The following is a 21,260-nucleotide window of genomic DNA, read 5'->3' as shown; positions in this document are numbered from 1 at the left end:
ACATCCCTTTGAAATTGTCTTTTTCACTCAGCAAAGGAGCTCTTAAAGTTCATCTAAGTTGTGTGCATTGATAATTTGTTCCCTTTTATTGCTGAGTAATGAAATCAAACTTGCTGATACACTATTCTTGAATTCTAGCCTCTAGAACTGTGAGAAAATAAATTCCTGTTGTTTAAACCACATAGTTTATGGCATTTGTTACAGCATAAGAATAGTTTTATCTTTATAAATTTGTCTCACATATATATGCTCATATACAACAACACTCTCTGCTATAAGTAAACCATTTGTGTGCCCACATAATTTATGAATGCTTCTCGAAGGGAGTTTTTAAAATCTCTGATGCTTTTCCTGTATCGTGTACTGCAATAAATCATGTTATGAGGGAACTAAAGAGAATATATTCTTACAAGAATCATAGGGGTATTTGTGCCTATGTTATAGTAAAAATCTATACTGTTATGAAGGGAACATTTAACTAAAAGCAATTGGATTTTTTAAAAAGACTATTCACCAACATTTTGCAAATGATACTTAACAACAGCATTTGGATACATTTCTGGATATTTTTTGCTTTTTTTTTTTCAGAGTAGATCACAATTAAGCATGTTGGCGGCAGTTTTTACAACATAGATACGAATTATACTTAACATAAATTCTTACTATTTGCTTTATTTGATATGGAAAAGGAATGACAGCATAAGTGGAGTAACTGAGTTTCAATTCCTTTAGCAACATTTTTTTTTTTTTAGCAACATTTTTTTTTTTATCTGACATTTGTTGGTAAGTAATATGGACTTGCTCATTAAGATGTATTTGTATAGGATTATATCAAAAGCAGTGCATAAACATTGCTGAGAAGTATTATATCTAATTAACCTCACTAATAAGAAGTAATATAAAAATCTTCTGGACCTTAGAAACCAGTAAGAACAACAACCAGAAGATCACCTCTTTAGTGTATAGAGTATACAACTGCACCTCAGTGAGTAAGGCCCACCAGGGATATTATGCATGAGAAGGGATTATGGGTTTATTTAGAGAGAATACCAATGGAACTTACCATCTTGATCCGTAGTCACTGTTATAGCTGTGAATGGCTTGGGAGAAAAGCTCAACTCAGAAACTCCATTCATGGCTTCTATTTCAAAGGTGTAATTCACGTGAGACACAAAGTCAAGTACTATCACAGAATTGTTGATCAAGCCAGAATGTCTTGGGATGAAGCGGAGTCCTCCACCACAGTCCTCACACTGGCTGGTGTCTAAGCCACATTTCTTACAGATTACACTGTATGTGAGATCTTTCCTCCCTCCTGTGTCACTTGGTGGACTCCATTCCAAAATAAGGGCCGTTTCATTGATGTTAAAAGCCACATTCCTAGGAGCTGAAGGCGGCCCTAGAGAAAAGCAATTAAAAAACAAATGTACATGTGTAGGACAATGAATTAGAAGGATGCTAACTTGAAAACTTCATCAATAAACATTTGTCTTGTATATTAGTTTGAGCTTTTCTGATGGGAACCATAAAGAAATATGGTTAAAAACATCTGATTAAGCCTGGAAGTCTTGGGTGGGGGGGGAAAGTCTCTTAACTTTGGTATATGAATATGAAAATATCAAAAGCCAAAAATATCCAAAAGATATGGTAATTATACTTTGAAAATTTGTTTACTGGAATATATCATAAGCAAAAATGACTTTAAATTATGTGATGGTATTAATTACATTTTAATAATTATATCACCATTTTCAAAATTTGAAAATAATACATACATATACAAAAACACAATATTTCTTAATATTTTTCCATGTGGATCACACTGCATAGAGTACTTAATAAACTTTAACTACTCCAGTCTTTTCTTAAAATTGTGCCAATAATCTTTTACACTTATGTGAGTACTTTAAATCCCAGTTTAAAAAAACAAACAAACAAATAAACCTCATTTTGTATCATTCCTTGGATAAACATTAACTAAAGGTCTACTGGGAGTCAGCACTACACTATGTGTGAAATAATACAGAATCCTATCTGTAAGAGAATATGCTTTTGATAGATTCATTGTATAAATATAATAAAATAACAATCCTGTCATATTTTAGAATGATTAGTTTAAAGAAATCTAAAACAATTCTTTAAATTTCTGCTATCAAGAAAGAAGAAGGTGGTATAGAATTAGCTGCAACCTTCTTTTCATAGAAAAGAAATTCAAGTTTTGGTATAGGGTTCTTTTGGATCTAGAGATACAGTCATTCACTCATGAAATAAATTTTTCTTAAGTGACTGACTACTATGTGTGCCAGATAACCTGTTAGATTTGGGACTTACAGTGTGAATGTAATAAATTCCTACTTTGTTATATATATTTAAGGTGAATGGCAGGCAAACATTAAAAGAAGAATAAAATTCAAATTGTAATAAGTACAATTGCAAACATCAAAAGGAAAGGAAGTGAACTAAACATTAACAGGAGGACCATGGGTGCCTGGGTGGCTGTCAGGAGGACCACGAGTGCCTGGGTGGCTGTCAGTTGAGTGTCTGACTCTCCATTTTGGCTCAGGTCATGGTCTCAGGGTCATGGGATCAAGCTCCACATCCGGCTCCATGTTCAGTGTGAAATCTGCCTGTTCCTCTCCCTCCTGCTCTTTTTCCCCCGTTCCCCTGATCTTTCCCTCGCTCTCTCTCTCAAAATAAGTAAGTAAATAAATGAATAAATAAATAAATAATAAATAAATAAATAAATAAATGTTTTAAAAGCCCAAACATTATCAGGAAGACTAATCTGAGAATCATTATGAGAAAGCTTCATGGAGATGGTGAGGAAGAGGATGTCAGAGGAGTGAGAAGTATTAAGGGTAGAAGGTTCTTTAGTCAAGAAAGATCTGAAAATAGCCAAGGAACTGGCAGATAACCACTATGGCTAGAATGAAAAAGGAAAAAGAAAGAAGTGAGCTTTAAGGAAGAGGAAGGGGTTGGAAAGTGTAAGACCCCTAGGCTCATTGTAATGAGTCTGGATATTTTTCTATGCAAAACAGCTACAGGCTTAGAGATTTTATATATGGAAGTAAAGTGTTTAAAAAAGAACATTCGGGTTTTCTGGCTGCCATGTAGGGAATAGTTTGAAGAAGTACAGGGGACTCGTTAGTGAGATTTGTTATACAGTGTTAGAGTAGTATAACATTACTCATAAATTTACATGATTATGTGTTAGGTTTAAAATATTAGGAGTTGTTATTTTATATTTTCCTTTTTCTTTTTGCTGGATCCTGATAACAGCAGCCTGATGGGTAAGGGCCTCAGTCATCTGTACATATATTACCTAAAGCCTGACCTAGAAATGGAATGGTTAGCTTTTCTAACAGGTTTCTGCATACTTTGCTTTATGCCATTTCATGTTTCAGAGAGTTACAGAAGTATCTTTCTTCAGAAGGGAAAATATGGAAGGTATTATAAGCTAGAGGATGAGGACATGTGTAGCTTACCTCCAACCTAGACTTATGCCTGGAAGATAAAGATACATTATCATTATCATAATAAGGCCTTCCTACAGAATGACATATTCATATTGTTGCTCTTTTCTGTTATTTATAAAGGAAAACATGAAGTATTATTCACATATATATTTTCATGAATAGGAAGAATGTTATCAATTATGTTATGGGTGTCTGCAAGTGTATAACTGTCCGCCTGGAGATACTTTAAAAAAAAAAAAGCAGACACCCTTCTTACTCAAGGGCCCTTATACCAATTTGCATGACGATTAAATAGCTTTTTAATTGCTGTTAAATTATGCCAGCTAAACTGTGATTTCATGCAAATATTAAGCTGTAATGACATGCAGTGAATCATTTACTAAGATTTAGAACTTGGAACAAAGAGAGACAATTAATTCTAATCCTCAGATTCAACTAAATTATGTGTCACTGGGCTTTTATGAATGTGGCCTGATTGCTTTGTTATCATTTATAAATTATACAAATATTATGTGATATTGGGAAAAAAATTTGGCAGCAATAACCCTTTTGGAGATATCTATATTGAAAACTCTTAGGGATTGCCTTATGTTGATTTTTTTTTTTTTAGAGAAACAAGTAATTCACATAGAAGAAAGCAATCTCCACACTTCACCCTCCAAACTGACTTCAAAAGAGAAGGGCAATTAGTCTGATTTGCAACTGGACATTTTTCAAGTCCAACACATAATAAATCTTACATTAAAATCACAATTTTATTTCTACTAGTTTGTATCCAGAAAATACATCTTTAATCTTCTTTTTATTTTTTGCTTCAATTTGGGTCCCCCTTTACACTTTTAAAGAATAAAGGAATAATACTCTAATAGCAAACTTCTGAGAAGCCTAGGACAGTGCTGACTTTTCTTTTACCAGAAAAGCATTTGAGTCTGTAGCTCCCATCTTCCTTTGAGTAGCAGAGGCCAGGTGGGTTACAATTTTTATTTTGTTTTAATTCATCTTATGTAAAATGTTTTTAAACAGAATTGCATTTCCCAAAATATATCCTGTGCAGTATCTCTAATCCCATGAACTATCACACAAAAATCTAGTTAGTATTCCAATTAAGACTCCTCTGGTGGGGGGAGGAGTCAAGATGGCGGAGAAGTAGCAGGCTGAGACTACTTCAGGTAGCAGGAGATCAGCTAGATAGCTTATCTAAAGATTGCAAACACTTACAAATCCAACGGGAGATGGAAGAGAAGAAGAACAGCAATTCTAGAAACAGAAAATCAACCACTTTCTGAAAGGTAGGACTGGCGGAGAAGTGAATCCAAAGCGATGGGGAGATAGACCGCAGGGGGAGGGGCTGGCTCCCGGCAAGCGGCGGAGCAACGGAGCACTAAATCAGGACTTTTAAAAGTCTGTTCCGCTGAGGGATATCGCTCCAGAGGCTAAACCAGGGTGAAACCCATGCGGGGTCAGCTTGGCCTCAAGTCCTACAGGGGATGTCTGAATGTCGCAGAGCTTACAGGTATTAGAAAGAGGAAGCCGGTTACAGAGACAGAGCCCAGGAGTGAGCTCTTAGCTTGGGGTTAACTTGAACCGGTCGCAGGCTCAGTGAGCTCAGAGCGCAGCCAGAGGCCAGGGAAATGGGAGTAAATGGATGCTATTCTCGGAGGGCACACTGAGGAGTGGGGCCCTGGGCTCTCGGCTCCTCCGGGCCAGAGACAGGGAGGGCGCCATTTTCATTCCTGTCCTCCGGAACTCTACGGAAAGCGTTCAGAGAACAAAAGCTCCCAAAAGCAAACCCGAGCGGATTACTCAGCCCAGCCCCTGCTAAGGGCAGTGCAATTCCGCCTGGGACAAAGACACTTGTGAATCACTACAACAGCCCCCACCCCCCAGAAGAACAACAAGAAATCCAGCCAGGACCAAGTGCAGTTTCAATACCAAGGAGAGCAGCAGAATTCCAGAGGAGGAGAAAGCAAAGCACGAAACTCTTGGCTTTCTCCCCATGATTCTTTAGTCTTGTCCTTAATTTAATTTTTTTTCTTTTTCAATTCTTTTTTCTCTTCTGCTAATTTTGTTTTAACTTTTACCCTTTGCTTTTTTAACGTTTTTTAAACTAGTTTATCAAATATATATATATATATATATTTTTTACTTTTTTATATTTTTTCTTTATTCGTTTTCTTTTTTTAATTGTTTCTTTTCTTTTTTTTTTCTTTCTTTCTGAACCTCTTTTTATCCCCTTTCTCCCCCCTCATGATTTGGGATCTCTTCTGATTTGGTTAAAGCATATTTTCTTGGGGTTGTTGCCACTCTTTTAGTATTTTACTTGCTCCTTCATATACTCTTATCTGGACAAAATGACAAGGCGGGAAAATTCACCACAAAAAAAAAAAAAAAAAAGAAACAAGAGACAGTACCGAAAGCTAGGGACCTAATCAATACAGCATGGGTAATATGTCAGATCTAGAGTTCAGAATGACGATTCTCAAGGTTCTAGCCTGGCTTAAAAAAGGCATGGAAGATATTAGGGAAACACTCTCGGGAGATATAAAAGCCCTTTCTGGAGAAATAAAAGAACTAAAATCTAAACAAGTTGAAATAAAAAAAGCTATTAATGAGATGCAATAAAAAATGGAGGATCTCAATGCTAGGATAAATGAGGCAGAAGAAAGAATTAGTGATATAGAAGACCAAATGACAGAGAATAAAGAAGCTGAGCAAAAGAGGGACAAACAGCTACTGGACCACGAGGGGAGAATTCAAGAGATAAGTGACACCATAAGATGAAACATCATTAGAATAATTGGGATTTCAGAAGAAGAAAGAGAGAGGGGAGCAGAAGGTATATTGGAGAGAATTATTGTAGAGAATTTTCCCAATATGGCAAAGGGAACAAGCATCAAAATCCAGGAGGTGCAGAGAACCCCCCTCAAGATCAACAAGAATAGGCCCACACACTGTCACCTAATAGTAAAATTTAAAAGTCTTAGTGACAAAGAGAAAATCCTGAAAGCAGCCCGGGAAAAGAAGTCTGTAACATACAATGGTAAAACTATTAGATTGGCAGCAGACTTATCCACAGAGACCTGGCAGGCCAGAAAGAGCTGACATGATATATTCAGAGCACTAAACGAGAAAAACATGCAGCCAAGAATACTATATCCAGCTAGGCTATCACTGAAAACAGAAGGAGAGATTAAAAGCTTCCAGGACAAACAAAAAATGAAAGAATTTGCAAACACCAAACCAGCTCTACAGGAAATATTGAAAGGGGTCCTCTAAGCAAAGAGAGAGCCTACAAGTGGTAGATCAGAAAGGAATAGAGACAATATACAGTAACAGTCACCTTACAGGCAATACAATGGCACTAAATTCATATCTCTCAATAGTTACCCTGAATGTTAATGGGCTAAATGCCCCAATCAAAAGACACAGGGTATCAAAATCGATAAAAAAACAAAACCCATCTATATGTTGTCTACAAGAAACTCATTTTAAACCCGAAGACACCTCCAGATTTAAAGTGAGGGGGTGGAAAAGAATTTACCATGTTAATGGACATCAGAAGAAAGTGGGAGTGGCAATCCTTATATCAGATCAATTAGATTTTAAGCCAAACACTATAATAAGAGATGAGGAAGGACACTATATCATACTCAAAGGATCTGTCCAACAAGATGATCTAACAATTTTAAATATCTATGCCCCCAACATGTGAGCAGCCAACTATATAAACCAATTATAACAAAATCAAAGAAACACATCAACAATAATACAATAATAGTAGGGGACTTTAACACCCCCCTCACTGAAATGAACAGGTCATCCCAGCAAAAAATCAACAAGGAAATAAAGGCCTTAAGTGACACACTGGACCAGATGGACATCACAGATATATTCAGAACATTTCATCCCAAAGCAACAGAATACATATTCTTCTCTAGTGCACAATGAACATTCTCCAGAATAGATCACATCCTTGGTCCTAAATTAGGCCTCAACCTGTATCAAAAGATTGGGATCATTCCCTGCATATTTTCAGACCACAATGCTCTGAAGCTAGAACTCAATCACAAGAGGAAATTTGGAAAGAGCACAAATACATGGAGACTAAACAGCATCCTCTGAAAGAATGGATGGGTCAACCAGGAAATTAAGAAGAATTGAAAAAATTCGTGAAAACAAATGATAATGAAAACACAACGGTTCAAAATCTGTGGGACACAACAAAGGCAGTCCTGAGAGGAAAATATATAGCGGTACAAGCCTTTCTCAAGAAACAAGAAAGGTCTCAGGTACACAACCTAACCCTAAACCTAAAGGAGCTGGAGAAAGAACAAGAAAGAAACCCTAAACCCAGCAGGAGAAGAGAAATCATAAAGATCAGAGCAGAAATCAATGAAATAGAAACAACAACAACAACAACAAAAAACCAATAGAACAAATCAACAAAACTAGGAGCTGGTTTTTGAAAGAATTAGTAAGATTGATAAACCCCTGGCCAGACTTATCAAAGAGAAAAGAGAAAGCACTGAAATAAATAAAATCATGAATGAAAGAGGAGAGATCACAACTAACACCAAAGAAATACAGACAATTATAAGAACATACTATGAACAACTCTATGCCAACAAATTTGACAATCTGGAAAAAATGGATGCATTCCTAGAAACATATAAACTACCACAACTGAACCAGGAAGAAATAGAAAGCCTGAACAGACCCATAACCAGCAAGGAGATTGAAACCGTCATTAAAAATCTCCAGACAAACAAAAGCCCAGGGCCAGATGGCTTCCTGGGGGGAATTCTACCAAACATTTAAAGAAGAACTAATTCCTATTCTCCTGAAACTGTTCCAAAAAATAGAAATGGAAGGAAATCTTCCAAACTCATTTTATGAGGCCAGCATCACCTTGATCCCAAAACCAGACAAGGATCCCATCAAAAAAGAGAATTACTGACCAATATCCTTGATGAACACAGATGCAAAAATTCTCACTAAAATACTAGCCAATAGGATCCAACAGTACATTAAAAGGATTATTCACCAGGACCAAGTGGGATTTATTCCAGGGCTGCAAGGTTGGTTCAACATCTGCAAATCAATCAATGTGATACAACACATTAATAAAAGAAAGAACAAGAACAATATGATACTCTCAATAGATGCTGAAAAGCATTTGACAAAGTACAGCATCCCTTCGGGCTCAAAACTTTTCAAAGTGCAGGGATAGAGGGCACATCAAAGCCATTTATGAAAAACCCACCACAAATATCATTCTCAATAGAGAAAAGCTAAAAGCATTTCTGCTAAGGTCAGGAACATGGCAGGGATATCCATTATCACCACTGCTATTCAACATAGTACTAGAAGTCCTAGCCTCAGCAATCAGACAAAAAAAGGAAATTAAAGGCATCCAAATCGGCAAAGAAGTCAAACTATCTCTCTTCGCAGATGATATGATACTATATGTGGAAAACCCAAAAGACTCCACTCCAAAACTGCAATAACTTGTACAGGAATTCAGTGAAGTGTCATTATATAAAATCAATGCACAGAAATCAGTTGCATTTCTCTACACCGACAACAAGAAAGAAGAAAGAGAAATTAAGGAGTCAATCCCAATTACAATTGCACCCAAAACTAGAAGATACCTAGGAATAAACCTAACCAACGAGGCAAAGAATCTCTACTCAGAAAACTATAAAGTACTCATGAAAGAAATTGAGGAAGACACAAAGAAATGGAAAAATGTTCCATGCTCCTGGATTGGAAGAATAAACATTGTGAAAATGTCTATGCTACCTAAAGCAATCTACACATTTAATGCAATTCCTATCAAAGTACCATCCATTTTCTTCAAAGAAATGGAACAAATAATCCTAAAATTTATATGGAACCAGAAAAGACCTCGGATAGCTAAAGGAATATTGAAAAAGAAAGCCAAATTTGGTTGCATCACAATTCTGGTCTTCAAGCTCTATTACAAAGCTGTCATCATCAAGACAATATGGTTCTGGCACAAAAACAGACACATAGATCAATGGAACATAATAGAGAGCCAGAAATAGACCCTCAACTCTATGGTCAACTAATCTTTGACAAAGCAGGAGAGAATGTCCAATAGAATAAGGACAACCTCGTCAATAAATGATGTTGGGAAAATTGGACAGCCACATGCAGAAAAATGAAATTGGACCATTTCCTTACACCAGATAGGAACATAGACTCAAAATGGATGAAAGACCTCAATGTGCGAAAGGAATCCATCAAAATCCTTGAGGAGAACACAGGCAGCAACCTCTTCAACCTCAGCCGCAGCAACATCTTCCTAGGAACATCGCCAAAGGCAATGGAAGCAAGGGCAAAAATGAACTATTGGGATTTTATCAAGATCAAAAGCTTTTGTACAGCAAAGGAAACAGTTAACAAAACCAAAAGACAACTGGCAGAATGGGAGAAGATATTTGCAAATGACATATCAGATAAAGGGCTAGTGTCCAAAATTTATAAAGAACTTAGCAAACTGAACACCCAAAGAACAAATAATCCAATCAAGAAATGGGCAGAATTCGGCTCAGGTCATGGGATCGAGCCCCGCATCAGGCTCTCTGCTCGGCAGGGAGTCTGCTTCCCTCCCTTTCTCTCTCTGCATGCCTCTCTGCCTACTTGTCTATCAAATTTAAAAAAAGAAAAAAAGAAAAGAAATGGGTAGAAGACATGAACAGGCATTTCTGCAAAGAAGACATCCAGATGGGCAACAGACACATGAAAAAGTGCTCCACATCACTCGGCATCAGGGAATTACAAATCAAACCACAATGAGATATCACCTCACACCACTCAGAATGGCTAAAATTAACAAGTCAGGAAATGACAGATGCTGGCGAGGATGCGGAGATAAGGGAACCCTCCTACACCGTTGGTGGGAATGCAAGCTGGTGCGAATGCAAGCTGGTGAGAATGCAAGCTGGTGCAGCCACTCTAGAAAACAGCATGGAGTTTCCTCAAAATGTTGAAAATAGAAGTACCCTATGACCCAGCAATTGCACTACTAGGTATTTACCCTAAAGATACAAATGTAGTGATCCAAAGGGGTACGTGCACCCGAATGCTTATAGCAGCAATGTCTACAATAGCCAAACTATGGAAAGAACCTAGATGCCCATCAACAGATGAATGGAATACTATGCAGCCATCAAAAGTAATGAAATCTTGCCATTTGCCACCATGTGGATGGAACTAGTTATCAGGCTTAGCGAAATAAGTCAATCGGAGAAAGACAACTATCATATGATCTCCCTGATATGAGGAAGTGGAGATGCAACATGGGGGTTTAAGGGGGTAGGAGAAGAATAAATGAAACAAGATGGGATTGGGAGGGAGACAAACCATAAGTGACTCTTAATCTCACAAAACAAACTGAGGGTTTCTGGGGGGAGGGGGGTTGGGAGAAGGGGATGAGGTTATGGACACTGGGGTGGGTATGTGCTATGGTGAGTGCTGTGAAGTGTGTAAACCTGTACACAGACATGTACCCCTGGGGATAAAAATATATGATATGTTCATTAAAAAATTAAAAAAAAAAAAGACTCCTCTGGCCGACTTGGCAGTGAAACAAAAGTAAAACAACTTGTTTCTCTTCCTTGAATCCAAAATTCCCAAACATTTGTTTATAGAACCTTATTTTCCAAGAAGCATCTATAGCAATATTATCATTCTGCAGAACACTCTTACAGGCTAACACAGAAGGAGAGCAAACGTAAGGATCATATTTCAGTTACTACATCATAGTTGCAGATTTATATTTCATGATTATAATTGTAGAAATATGCTAACTCACAAATAAATAGGCCCTTATTGCTGACTGGAGATTGAGTACTCATGAACTGTATAGCTAATTGTTTTTGTAGATGCATTTTCTAACCTTAAAAACCATGAAAATTTGATCCAAATAACTGAGGAAATCAAGTCATAGAAGGCTACTGTTTACTAAACTATATTTTATTAGGTTACTATTTGGCAAAGAATTTTAATATGTTTGTTAATTTAATGGCTATCATAAATATAGTAGCATTTCCTAATAAAAAAGAAATTTCTTCTTATATATGAGCTTACAAATGAGAGAAAAATAGTCCTATGTTGATCTATGTCAAAGAGAACATTTAAAAAATATATTGAACCATCTAGAGATATTTAGGTAAATACTTTTGCAATGAGTAAATTATAAACTTTTCTAAAGAAAGATAAACACATAGCAATAAATGAAAAAGTATATCTCTAGATTTTAGTAATGTACTGAATATATAGGTTGTCAGATTTGCATATGGGCTTAATTTAAAACTCTAAAAGTCACCTCATTTTTTGAATTATCACTATTAACTTTAACTTTTAACTATAGGTATATTGTTAATATAATGTCCTTCCCAAATGATTTTTGAAAAATATGTTAATAGGTGTAAGTGTAAGCAGAATTTTATATTTTCCTTCTCTAAGCCATTTGTGCTCTAAGTTCTATTCATACAATAATACAATATTTTACATTTGGAAATAAATGGATGATGAGTAATCACAAAAGAGGGGCTTCATCCTCACCAGAGGGAAGATAAATCAGTTTAGTCAGATAAAGAAATGAGGTCCAGGAAAGTATTATAGTTATGTAAAGTTCACACACTGTGTTCATGATGGGATGATACCTATGTCTTCTCAGGTTTAAAAAAAATTTTTTTAACACTGCTATGTGTATTCTTCCTATAGATAAAAAAATCCTGATAAATAAATATTTAAAAAAATTCTGATAAATAAATATTTAAAGTATTTTATAGTGCTTTGCTTAGAGAGTATTGTCAAATACAAATTTTCAGAACATACAAATTAATGAGAAATTTATTGCCTTCCGACGACAGATTCTTTTTTTAATAATGTTATCTTGGAGCACTTTATAATAATGATGTACACAGAAGAGCAATTGAAAATTAAATCTTGCTATTAAATTAAGTATTGCTCAAAATACAACAGAATGCACATGTCAAATCCTTTAGTCAACATATTTTCATTTTCTTCAATATTTTTACACCAACTTCAGTAACTAAATTGATGCCAAAATTGACTTACTATTCATTAAGTGTTTTCATAGTACTGTGAATGATGACTTAGATAATTCTTTTCAGATTCTTCATTATTTCTAAAATTCACAGTTAAAGAAAACAAACATCTAATAGACCAGATACAATTCACTTCCAAAATAAAACCTAAACCTCTCAACCTTTTTACCATGTTTCTTTATAACCAGGCCTCTTGCTTCCTTTTGCTGCATCTCAATGCCTTTGTGCATGCTGTTCCTTTATGTCCCTTTGCTCTGTGGAAGATTCCTACTCATCCCTCGTGTTCCAGTTTAGGCATTACTCCCTTTGTGACACTTCCTTATTGGTCCTCAGGCAGAAAGGAACACTTTTATACCTTACAGGTATGATTTTTAAAAATAAAGCCAACATTTTTGAGCACTGATTTTGTTCTAAGATGTGTACTTAATATTCCATGTGATTTACTTAATTCAGTTATCATGATAAACCCAAAGGTAGTTAGTAATAACCATTTTATAGATGTAACTAACAATAAATGTATAAATTACACTGAAATATGTGTATCACTGTATACAAGTCTAATATGGTCCAGCTTGATCCAGAGATAATATGTACTTTAACAAAGGGAAAAAATAGAATGCATGGTTTTGTGTAATCCTCCATGAATTTTTTTTCAAATAGTGCTAATTTCCAAATATATTGGAAAACAGGAGGTTTGAGATTAAAATCTTTCCAAGAGCCTGGTGTTACTGGTTACAGATAGATTCACATGACTTGAAAATCACTTAAGAAGCAAAAGGGAATGCTTATATTATGGTAAGGGTAGTCACCCATCTCTCTATCTGTTGGGAAGGAATTTAAAACTTCTCAAAAAATAAACACAAAACTTCTCAAAATATAGTTCTGTGGACACTTAAAAACTTGAAAAGTAAACATCTGTGGCCGCAAATTTCTATGCTGTAGAACACAGATACAACTTTACCTTGGAAAAATTCCAAGAAATAGTTATAGACTACACTCATCAATTCAGAAAAAAATCTATAAACTCACAGAATAGCTAAATATATGAATCATAGAAATGTATTATAGCTGTACAGGTCAAGAGTTAAATGGCAAAATCACATATATTGATAAAAGCTCACTAAAATACAAATGAAATAATGAGAAGGCTGACTTTGGGTCTTCTGAGTCAAATATCATCCAGTTCCTTAATACCATGAAAAAAAAATTATGTATACCTACATACAGCCCTTTCTGTGTCTGAGTCAATTATTTTTAATTAAAGTCTCATTAGAAATAGAAAAGAGAAATATGAAAAGACTAAGCACAGCCATATTTGGGGAGCGAAAACAAAACAATAAATGAATAGATTAAAACAAATTAATAATCTTTCTCAAAATGTATAACACTGTGGGGATAATAATGAATGCTATCTTTCCAATTATGGATGCTTCTTGGTAATTGGTTTGTTGTGTATAAGTAATTGATATTGAATGGGACAATACTCTCTGAATTCCAATTGTGGAGTCCTGGTAGCAAGTGGTAATTCAATTCTCCAGCATCAGCAGTATGACCATTTAATATCTCTTCCTATAGAGGAAACTCAGGTGATTTCATACAAGAACCTGCTCTGCTGAAGTAAAAATTAAAGTATTTACATTCAGGAAACCCCTTGAAGCTCAAATGAGATCCTACATCAGTGACCAATATTGGGGAAACTGGGATTCATCTCCTATAGGTATTTATTCCATAAGGTAAAGGGTCATTTTAATTTTAAAAAATATACCACTGCAATAGACAGAGTGAATATTTAAAGTTATCTTCTACAGTAAGACAAGATACAATACAGTGTTCCAGAGGTAACACAATCCATCTTTGCAACTTCTCCCATCTTGCCATCTGCAAAACTGTGGTTCCTACATTGTGTTTATAATGAGCCACCTACCCAATCAGCTGCACTTTGTATTTCAATTGTGAAATGGAAAGGAAAGGAACCAGAATGAGTTCTTCATGCAAAACATGCATAGGAAAGAAAGAAGAAAAAAGAAACTTAAAGATATGAGGGAAAAAAGAAAAAGAAGAATAACAAGCAGAGCAGGGGTACCTGGGTGTGAACATTCTATATCCAACTAGAAGTGGGGGACTTGAGTAGGGAAATTGAAATGAAGATCACCTCTCCTGGGGCATCTCAACACACCACTTATTCTATACTCTAAGAATGAGAGAATCATGGCCTTTTTTTAAGTTGCCAATTATTCCATCAATAAAAAAAGTCATTTTAAAATATTAGCCTTAAATCAAAAGTAAATCAAACTTTTATACATTCATGTCAATCCTGGTCACTGTAGTTCAAATACAAAGATATAAAAACATGGTATTTGCCTTTTTGTAAGACTGATGTTTGAGGGGCCCCTGGGTGGCCCATTGGTTGAGCATCTGCCTTCCGCACAAGTCATGATCCCAGCTTCCTGGGATCAAGCCCTGCACTGGGCTTTCTGTTCAATAGGGAGTCTGCTTCTCCCTCCGCCCGTTCCCCTGCTTTTTCTTTCTTGCTCTTTCTTTCTGCTTTCTTGCTCTGTGCTCTCTTTCAAATAAATAAACAAATAAATGAAATCTTTAAAAAAAGAATGAAGTTTGAACAAACTGGTTTTACTCACAAGATACTTGATTCATATTTAGATGACAAAAATAAAGAGAGAGAGAGAGAGAGAGAGAAAAATCTTAATGATGTCCATGAGAATTATACATATAGATAGATAGAGATATGATTTACATCTTATGTTTTGAACTTTTCTAAGTGGGTAACACAAATGTTTGTTGAATGTGTTAATCTTCCAGCACCTGTTCAGCAGCTAAAAGATCCTATTGATTTAAACACATGAGAAACATCAAAGTAAAAATCATGACAGTGTAATTATATTTTGTCTAACTTTTCATGCACCCATATGTTAGACTGTCACTTCATGTCTTTTGATCCTTTCATGCTCTCTGCCTTTCCTGCTGGATAAGTACTTTTTTAAGTAATTTTTATTTTCCTTTGTTTCTTTAACCTCAGTGAGTATTTTTGCCTTTGGGTCTGGAAAAGCCTTAGGTAGTTATTTTGATAACAGATTTCTTGGCAGCAGTGGGGTCTCCTGTGCTCTCAAATGCTCTCAGAGGCATCCCTAATTGACTAAGACCTGATATTAAGGAGTGCCCTCCACAGCTCACCCTTTAAAGAGCAGAATATACATTAATTAGTCACCTGAGAAACAGAGTTTATGAAGTACATTAAAAATCTAGAGAAAATATTCAGTATTTCATTTTAAATTTCTTATTCATAATTCTGTTTCTATATTTTGCAGTTCAAGCAAAAATGACACAAGGAATTTTTTTAAAAATTGAGGTCTAAATTTAAGTATGTTGTTGATATAACTGGTTAGTGGGGCTGTTTGAGAGATCCTATTACGCTTAAAATTCAAGGGAGAGAAATAGGTCGGGTAGGACTTTGAATGTCCTTGGATTGGTTCTAATGGGTCTGGAAAATAGGGGTTGGGCTTTGAAAGACATTAGGCAGAGTGGTGATATGATCAATATGATATGATTTTGTGTCTAACAGTTTGGAATATTTTGGAGGTGTGGAAGACTAAAGAAAGGATACGTGCCAGGATATTATTAAATTAGCCTAAGGAAGAGTCAAAGACATCAACTAGAAGGATGGGACCAGGAAATGACAGGAAGGAATGGACAGAAGAAATGCTAATAGGTAGATCTGATAGGACATGTGACTACTACATGTCAAGGTCAGGGCAGGAATTATGATTCCAATCTTTCTGGCTTAGAAGTATGGGTAGATGAGGATTCACCAGCATAAAAAAAATAAAGCTGTGGTGAATAAGCAGGCTGAGAGAGAAAACAATAAATTATCTTTTACTGGTTGGATTTGAAATTATTAGTTTACTCATTCATCAAATATTTATTTAGACCCTAGTGTCTAGTATCTAGGTATTATTATTAGCGCTGGAGATACAGGAGGGAAAGAACACCCATGATCTCATGAGTCTTATACTCCAGTATGGCTAGGATGATGATAAACAAAGAAGCAAGAGTACAACTAAATCAGAAATTTCAAAGACTGATACAATACATTAAAAAATGAAATGTGACATAAAAAAGAGTATGGGGAGAAATTCTATTTTTGAATGATTGGTCAGGAAGTGCCTGTCCAAAGAGCTGACATTTGAGCCTAAAGGGCAAAAAGAAAATAGCCATAAGACCTTGAGGAAGAGTATTTTAAGTAGAAGAAATGGCTGGCACCAAGGATGACAACAAGCTCAGTACCTTGGAAGTCCATGAGTTTAATAACTAAAGGAAGTAGTGTATGAGGTAAGGTCAGACATTTGGGCAGGTTTCCACAAGACCTTTAGGTTGCCAAATCATACAATTATTTGGCTAGATAACTCTGGACTTTGGGAGAAAAGCCCAGGATCTGAATAAAAATATGGGCATCATCTATTTACAGGTGATGTTTGAAGCCATGAGAATGAGGACGTATGGAAAAATAAGAAAGCAAAGAAAGGAATGTAAGGAAAACTAACATTTAATGGGTAAGGAAAAGAAGAGAAACCATTAATGGCAATAAATACAATGGTGAGAAAATTAAGAGGATGAAAGGGAGATTACAATGTCCTACAATAAAAAGAAACAAAAGAAAGAGGGGAGGATCAACAGAGATATCATAAATAACTGAACAAAAATATTTCCAACACAAAATGGCAAAGATCAATGGTGAATTTTTCTGACAGTTTACTTTGGTAGGGGAAAAATCTGATGACTCTCTTAGAGTGAAGAGCAAAAATCTGAATATAGTAGAGTAAAAAGTTAAAAAAGTAAAAGTTAAAAAAAAAAAAGAAGTAAGCATAGCCAATAAAGATTGCTTTTCCAAGATTATTTGGGGGAAGCGGGAGAGAAAAAAATATTGGACTTGGAGTATTCTTTTAACAATAGAAGTTTGGGTATACCTATAGGTTGTGAGGAAGAGGTTAGTAGAAACAAAAATGTAAGGAAAGTAAACTAACAAGAGCCAGGCCCAATAGAAGGTTGAAGATCAGGTTCCCTCTCACCTGCCACTACTAGAGAGAATAGCTTTGAATATGAGGCATTTTTTTTTTTTAATTGTAGCTATCTTAGAAGCGTAAAAATGTTTATGTGGACACCTCTCCAAAGAAGATAGACAGATGGCAATAAGCATGTGAAAAGACACTCATCACATGTCATCAGGGAAATACAAATTAAAACAATGAGATTCTACTATATACCTATTAGAAAGGACCAAAGTCCAGAACACTGACAACACCAAATGATGGTGAGGATGTGGAGTAATAGGAACTTTCATTCTTTATTGGTGGGAATGCAAAATGGTAGTTTCTTAACAAAACTAAACATACTTTTATTGTATGATCCAGTCATCATCCTCCTTGGTACTTACCCTAAAAGAATTGAAAACTTATGTCCATATGAAACCTGCACATGCATGTTTACAGCAGCTTATTCCTGTCAAAACTGGAAAGCAATCAAGTTGTCCTTCAAAAGGTAAATAGATAAGTAAACTGCGGTACATACAGACAATAGAATATTATTCAGCATGAAAAAGAAATGAGCTATCCAGCCATGAAAAGACATGGAATAATCTTAAATGCATATTGCTAAGTGAAAGAAGCCAATCTGAAAGTCTGTATACTTTAGGATTCCAACTATATGACATTCTGTAAAAGGCAAGAGTATGGAGACAATAAAAAGATAAGTGGTTGGCAGAGATTAGTAGTGCACAGAGGAGTTCCAGGGGAGTGAAAATACTCTGTATGATGCTATAATGATGGATACATGCCCTATACAAACCCACAGAATGGGATGTGAACCATTCTAATTAGAGTGAACCTCAATGTAAACTGTGGAATTTAGGTGATTGTTACATGCAAATGCAGATTCATCAGTTGTACCAAAGTATCACTCCAATGGGGAATGTTAATAATGGGGGAGCTGTGCATATCAGGGAGCAAGGAGGTATATGGGACTTCTCTGTATTTTCTCTTGATTTTGTTTGTGAATCTCAAACTGCTCTAAAAGAATAAAATCTTAATAAAGATTTTTATGAGAATAAATCTTATATTTCAAGATTATAAAATAAAAAGATACCTATCTCTACAGTGAAAACCCAAAGAAATCATAAAACTCCTAATAGTAAAATTATATTTTTAAGGGTGTTTATTATTATTTTGATGATGGCACTAAGAAGCAGGGGAAGATTCTTGGGGTCCTTAAAATCATATCAACTATATGATCACATGCTATCCCTATATATAAAATCTTTCCCTACTAGGCCATTGACTAGTCAAATGTCCTGGTTTGTCATTTCTGATATTTTAGTCCTTCACTTTCTTTTAAACTCATACATTCAAAATCTCTTTGTCCCTGATATTAAGGAAAGAAACTGCCTCTTTTTAAATTCCTGGAAGATTCTCTGAAAGCAGTTTCAAATGTTAAGACTGATAAAAACACCAGGAAGTGGTAGCACTGACTGCTAACTGACCCAGATTCTGAGCTTTAGATAACACACTATTGGAACAAAGGTGATAAAGAATGGCTAATTCATAGATACTTCTCTAGAAGTTAAGAGAGCATATTATCAAAATTTGACACTTACTTGTGGTTAATGAAAGACGGAAAAGACTGACTGCTTGTTTGATTCTTGACCTCAAAATTTCTATTATCTCAGTGAACTTACCCTGAACTTACCCTGGTCCTCTTATCGTTCATCCTCACCTGTAACTTTTCTGATTTTTCTCTCCCAACCATCTCATTTTCCAATTTTTAGGGGCAATGATACTTTGGAGTTTATGGTCCTTACTTTTTCTGCATTTTATAATAACTGCTAGGGTCCCTCACCCTAGTCAAAATATAATTTGGAAAACCTCATCTCAGGCAATAGAGGTGCAGGACTTAAAATACTTTGTGAAAATGTAAACAATTCAGTATATTATTTTTTTCAGTTTATAAGAATGCAGATGATGGGAGCCATGAGCTCAGTATAGAAATATCTGCCATAAAGTGGGGGTGCCTGGGGGAGGGGTCATTCAGTTAAGTGTCTCCCTTAGATTCAGGACATGATCCCAGGGTCCTCTCCTCTCCGCTTGTGCTCTGTTGCATGTGTGCTCTCTCTCGCTATCTCTTTTCTCTCTCTCAAATCAATCAATCAATCAATCAAAAATTCAATTTAACCCCCTCCAAAAGTTATAACAATTTGAATACCTGCTGATCAAAAACAATTTCAAAATGAATCACAGGAGAATAGCTTTCTGTGTTAAATAAACATTTATGTAGCACCTACTATGTGATAGGTATTGTTCTTAGAACTTTTCAAAAATTAATTTATTTAATCATAATAGCTACAGAATGAGATATATGCTGTTATTATCACTATGTATGGGTTAACTGAGGCTGAGAGAGGTCAAGAAATTTGCCCAAAGTTACATAGCTATTAAGCACTAACACCAAAACTCGTACTCAAATAATTTGACTCTAAAAGATGGTTAACTTACAATACAGTATGGTAAGTTTTGTTAAAACACAACAGAAGTTCTTAAGAAAGTAGCACAGAAAAACCTTGAGAGGGGGACCTCCTGAGGCTGGACTAGCGAGATCTCACTAAAGTTTTCACTTTTTTTTTAAGGAGGGTTTTATCTTTCAGTGTTTGATGGCAATACAATATGCTATTTTCTGCCTAAAACTGCCCAATAATGATCAGAATCAAAACTTTCTCTGCCTCTGTTTAGTACAACTGCAGGCTAGTGATGAGCATGGGATGATGTGTGGAATTGTTGAGTCAACATATTTTGCACCTGCAACTAATATAACACTGTATGTGAACTGTACTGGAATTAAATGAAATAAAAATCAGCCATGAGGGGCGCCTGGGTGGCTCAGTGGGTTAAGCCTCTGCCTTCAGCTCAGGTCATGATCCCAGGGGCCTGGGATCGAGTCCCGCATTGGACTCTCTGCTCAGCAGGGAGCCTGCTTCTCCTCATCTCTCTCTCTGTCTGTCTCTCTGCCTATTTGTGATCTCTCTCTCTGTCAAATAAATAAATAAAATCTTAAAAAAAAATCAGCCATGAATGAGAGATTAATAAAGATGGCAAAAGGCCAGAGAGAAAATTAGAGTTCCCTGGTAAATTATATATATTGATTAAAATAAAATTAAAACAGAAAAGGATAAAAAAAACATAATTTATAATACAAAGTATTAGAGGAAAGAAAAATCCAAAAAACATAAAACATTAAGCTAATAAATACACATATCTGATTCAATGACTGACTAGTTTATCAGGTTTGTGGACTTTGTTGCATTCACTATTTATTTCCTTAACCAGACCCTCACTCCAAAGAACTGCATGCCTACCCTGCTACGTCACTGAAGGGTTAGATTGATGGGAACCAATTTATTCCTTCAATTTGTCAATTGTCTATTTATGGCCACCTAAGAAAATAAAAAGAAAAATTCCTGATCACTTACTTCAGAAGTTGCAGTTTCTGATACAGATTTTGAGAAATACCTTCCTAGCAGTACTGTAGCCATTTGAAATCCACCATTTACCTAAACTGGAGTAAGCTGTTCACAATGTAATGTAATAATATATAGTAACCGTTGAAGAAGGATTACATATATGTG

The 21,260-nt window shown here is 35.6% G+C and overlaps 1 protein-coding gene across 4 annotated transcripts in view; it reads right to left on the bottom strand.

Moving 5' to 3' along the window:
• EPHA6 (EPH receptor A6) overlaps positions 1–21,260 on the bottom strand; it is an 887,146-nt gene that overhangs the window by 465,000 nt on the left and 400,886 nt on the right. For all 4 annotated transcript variants that reach the window (XM_004773009.2, XM_004773010.2, XM_045088243.1 and 1 more), the window contains one exon: positions 1,064–1,399. In XM_004773009.2, coding sequence (XP_004773066.1) covers positions 1,064–1,399 — 336 coding nt within the window. The remainder of the gene's footprint in view (positions 1–1,063; positions 1,400–21,260) is intronic.

This window comes from Mustela putorius, unplaced genomic scaffold (genome assembly GCF_011764305.1).
Source record: "Mustela putorius furo isolate JIRA1106 unplaced genomic scaffold, ASM1176430v1.1 tig00003834_pilon_pilon_pilon, whole genome shotgun sequence".
Lineage (NCBI taxonomy): Eukaryota > Metazoa > Chordata > Mammalia > Carnivora > Mustelidae > Mustela > Mustela putorius.
The sequence above is the reverse complement of the archived record's forward strand: the minus strand, read 5'-3'. Positions and strand labels throughout refer to the sequence as shown.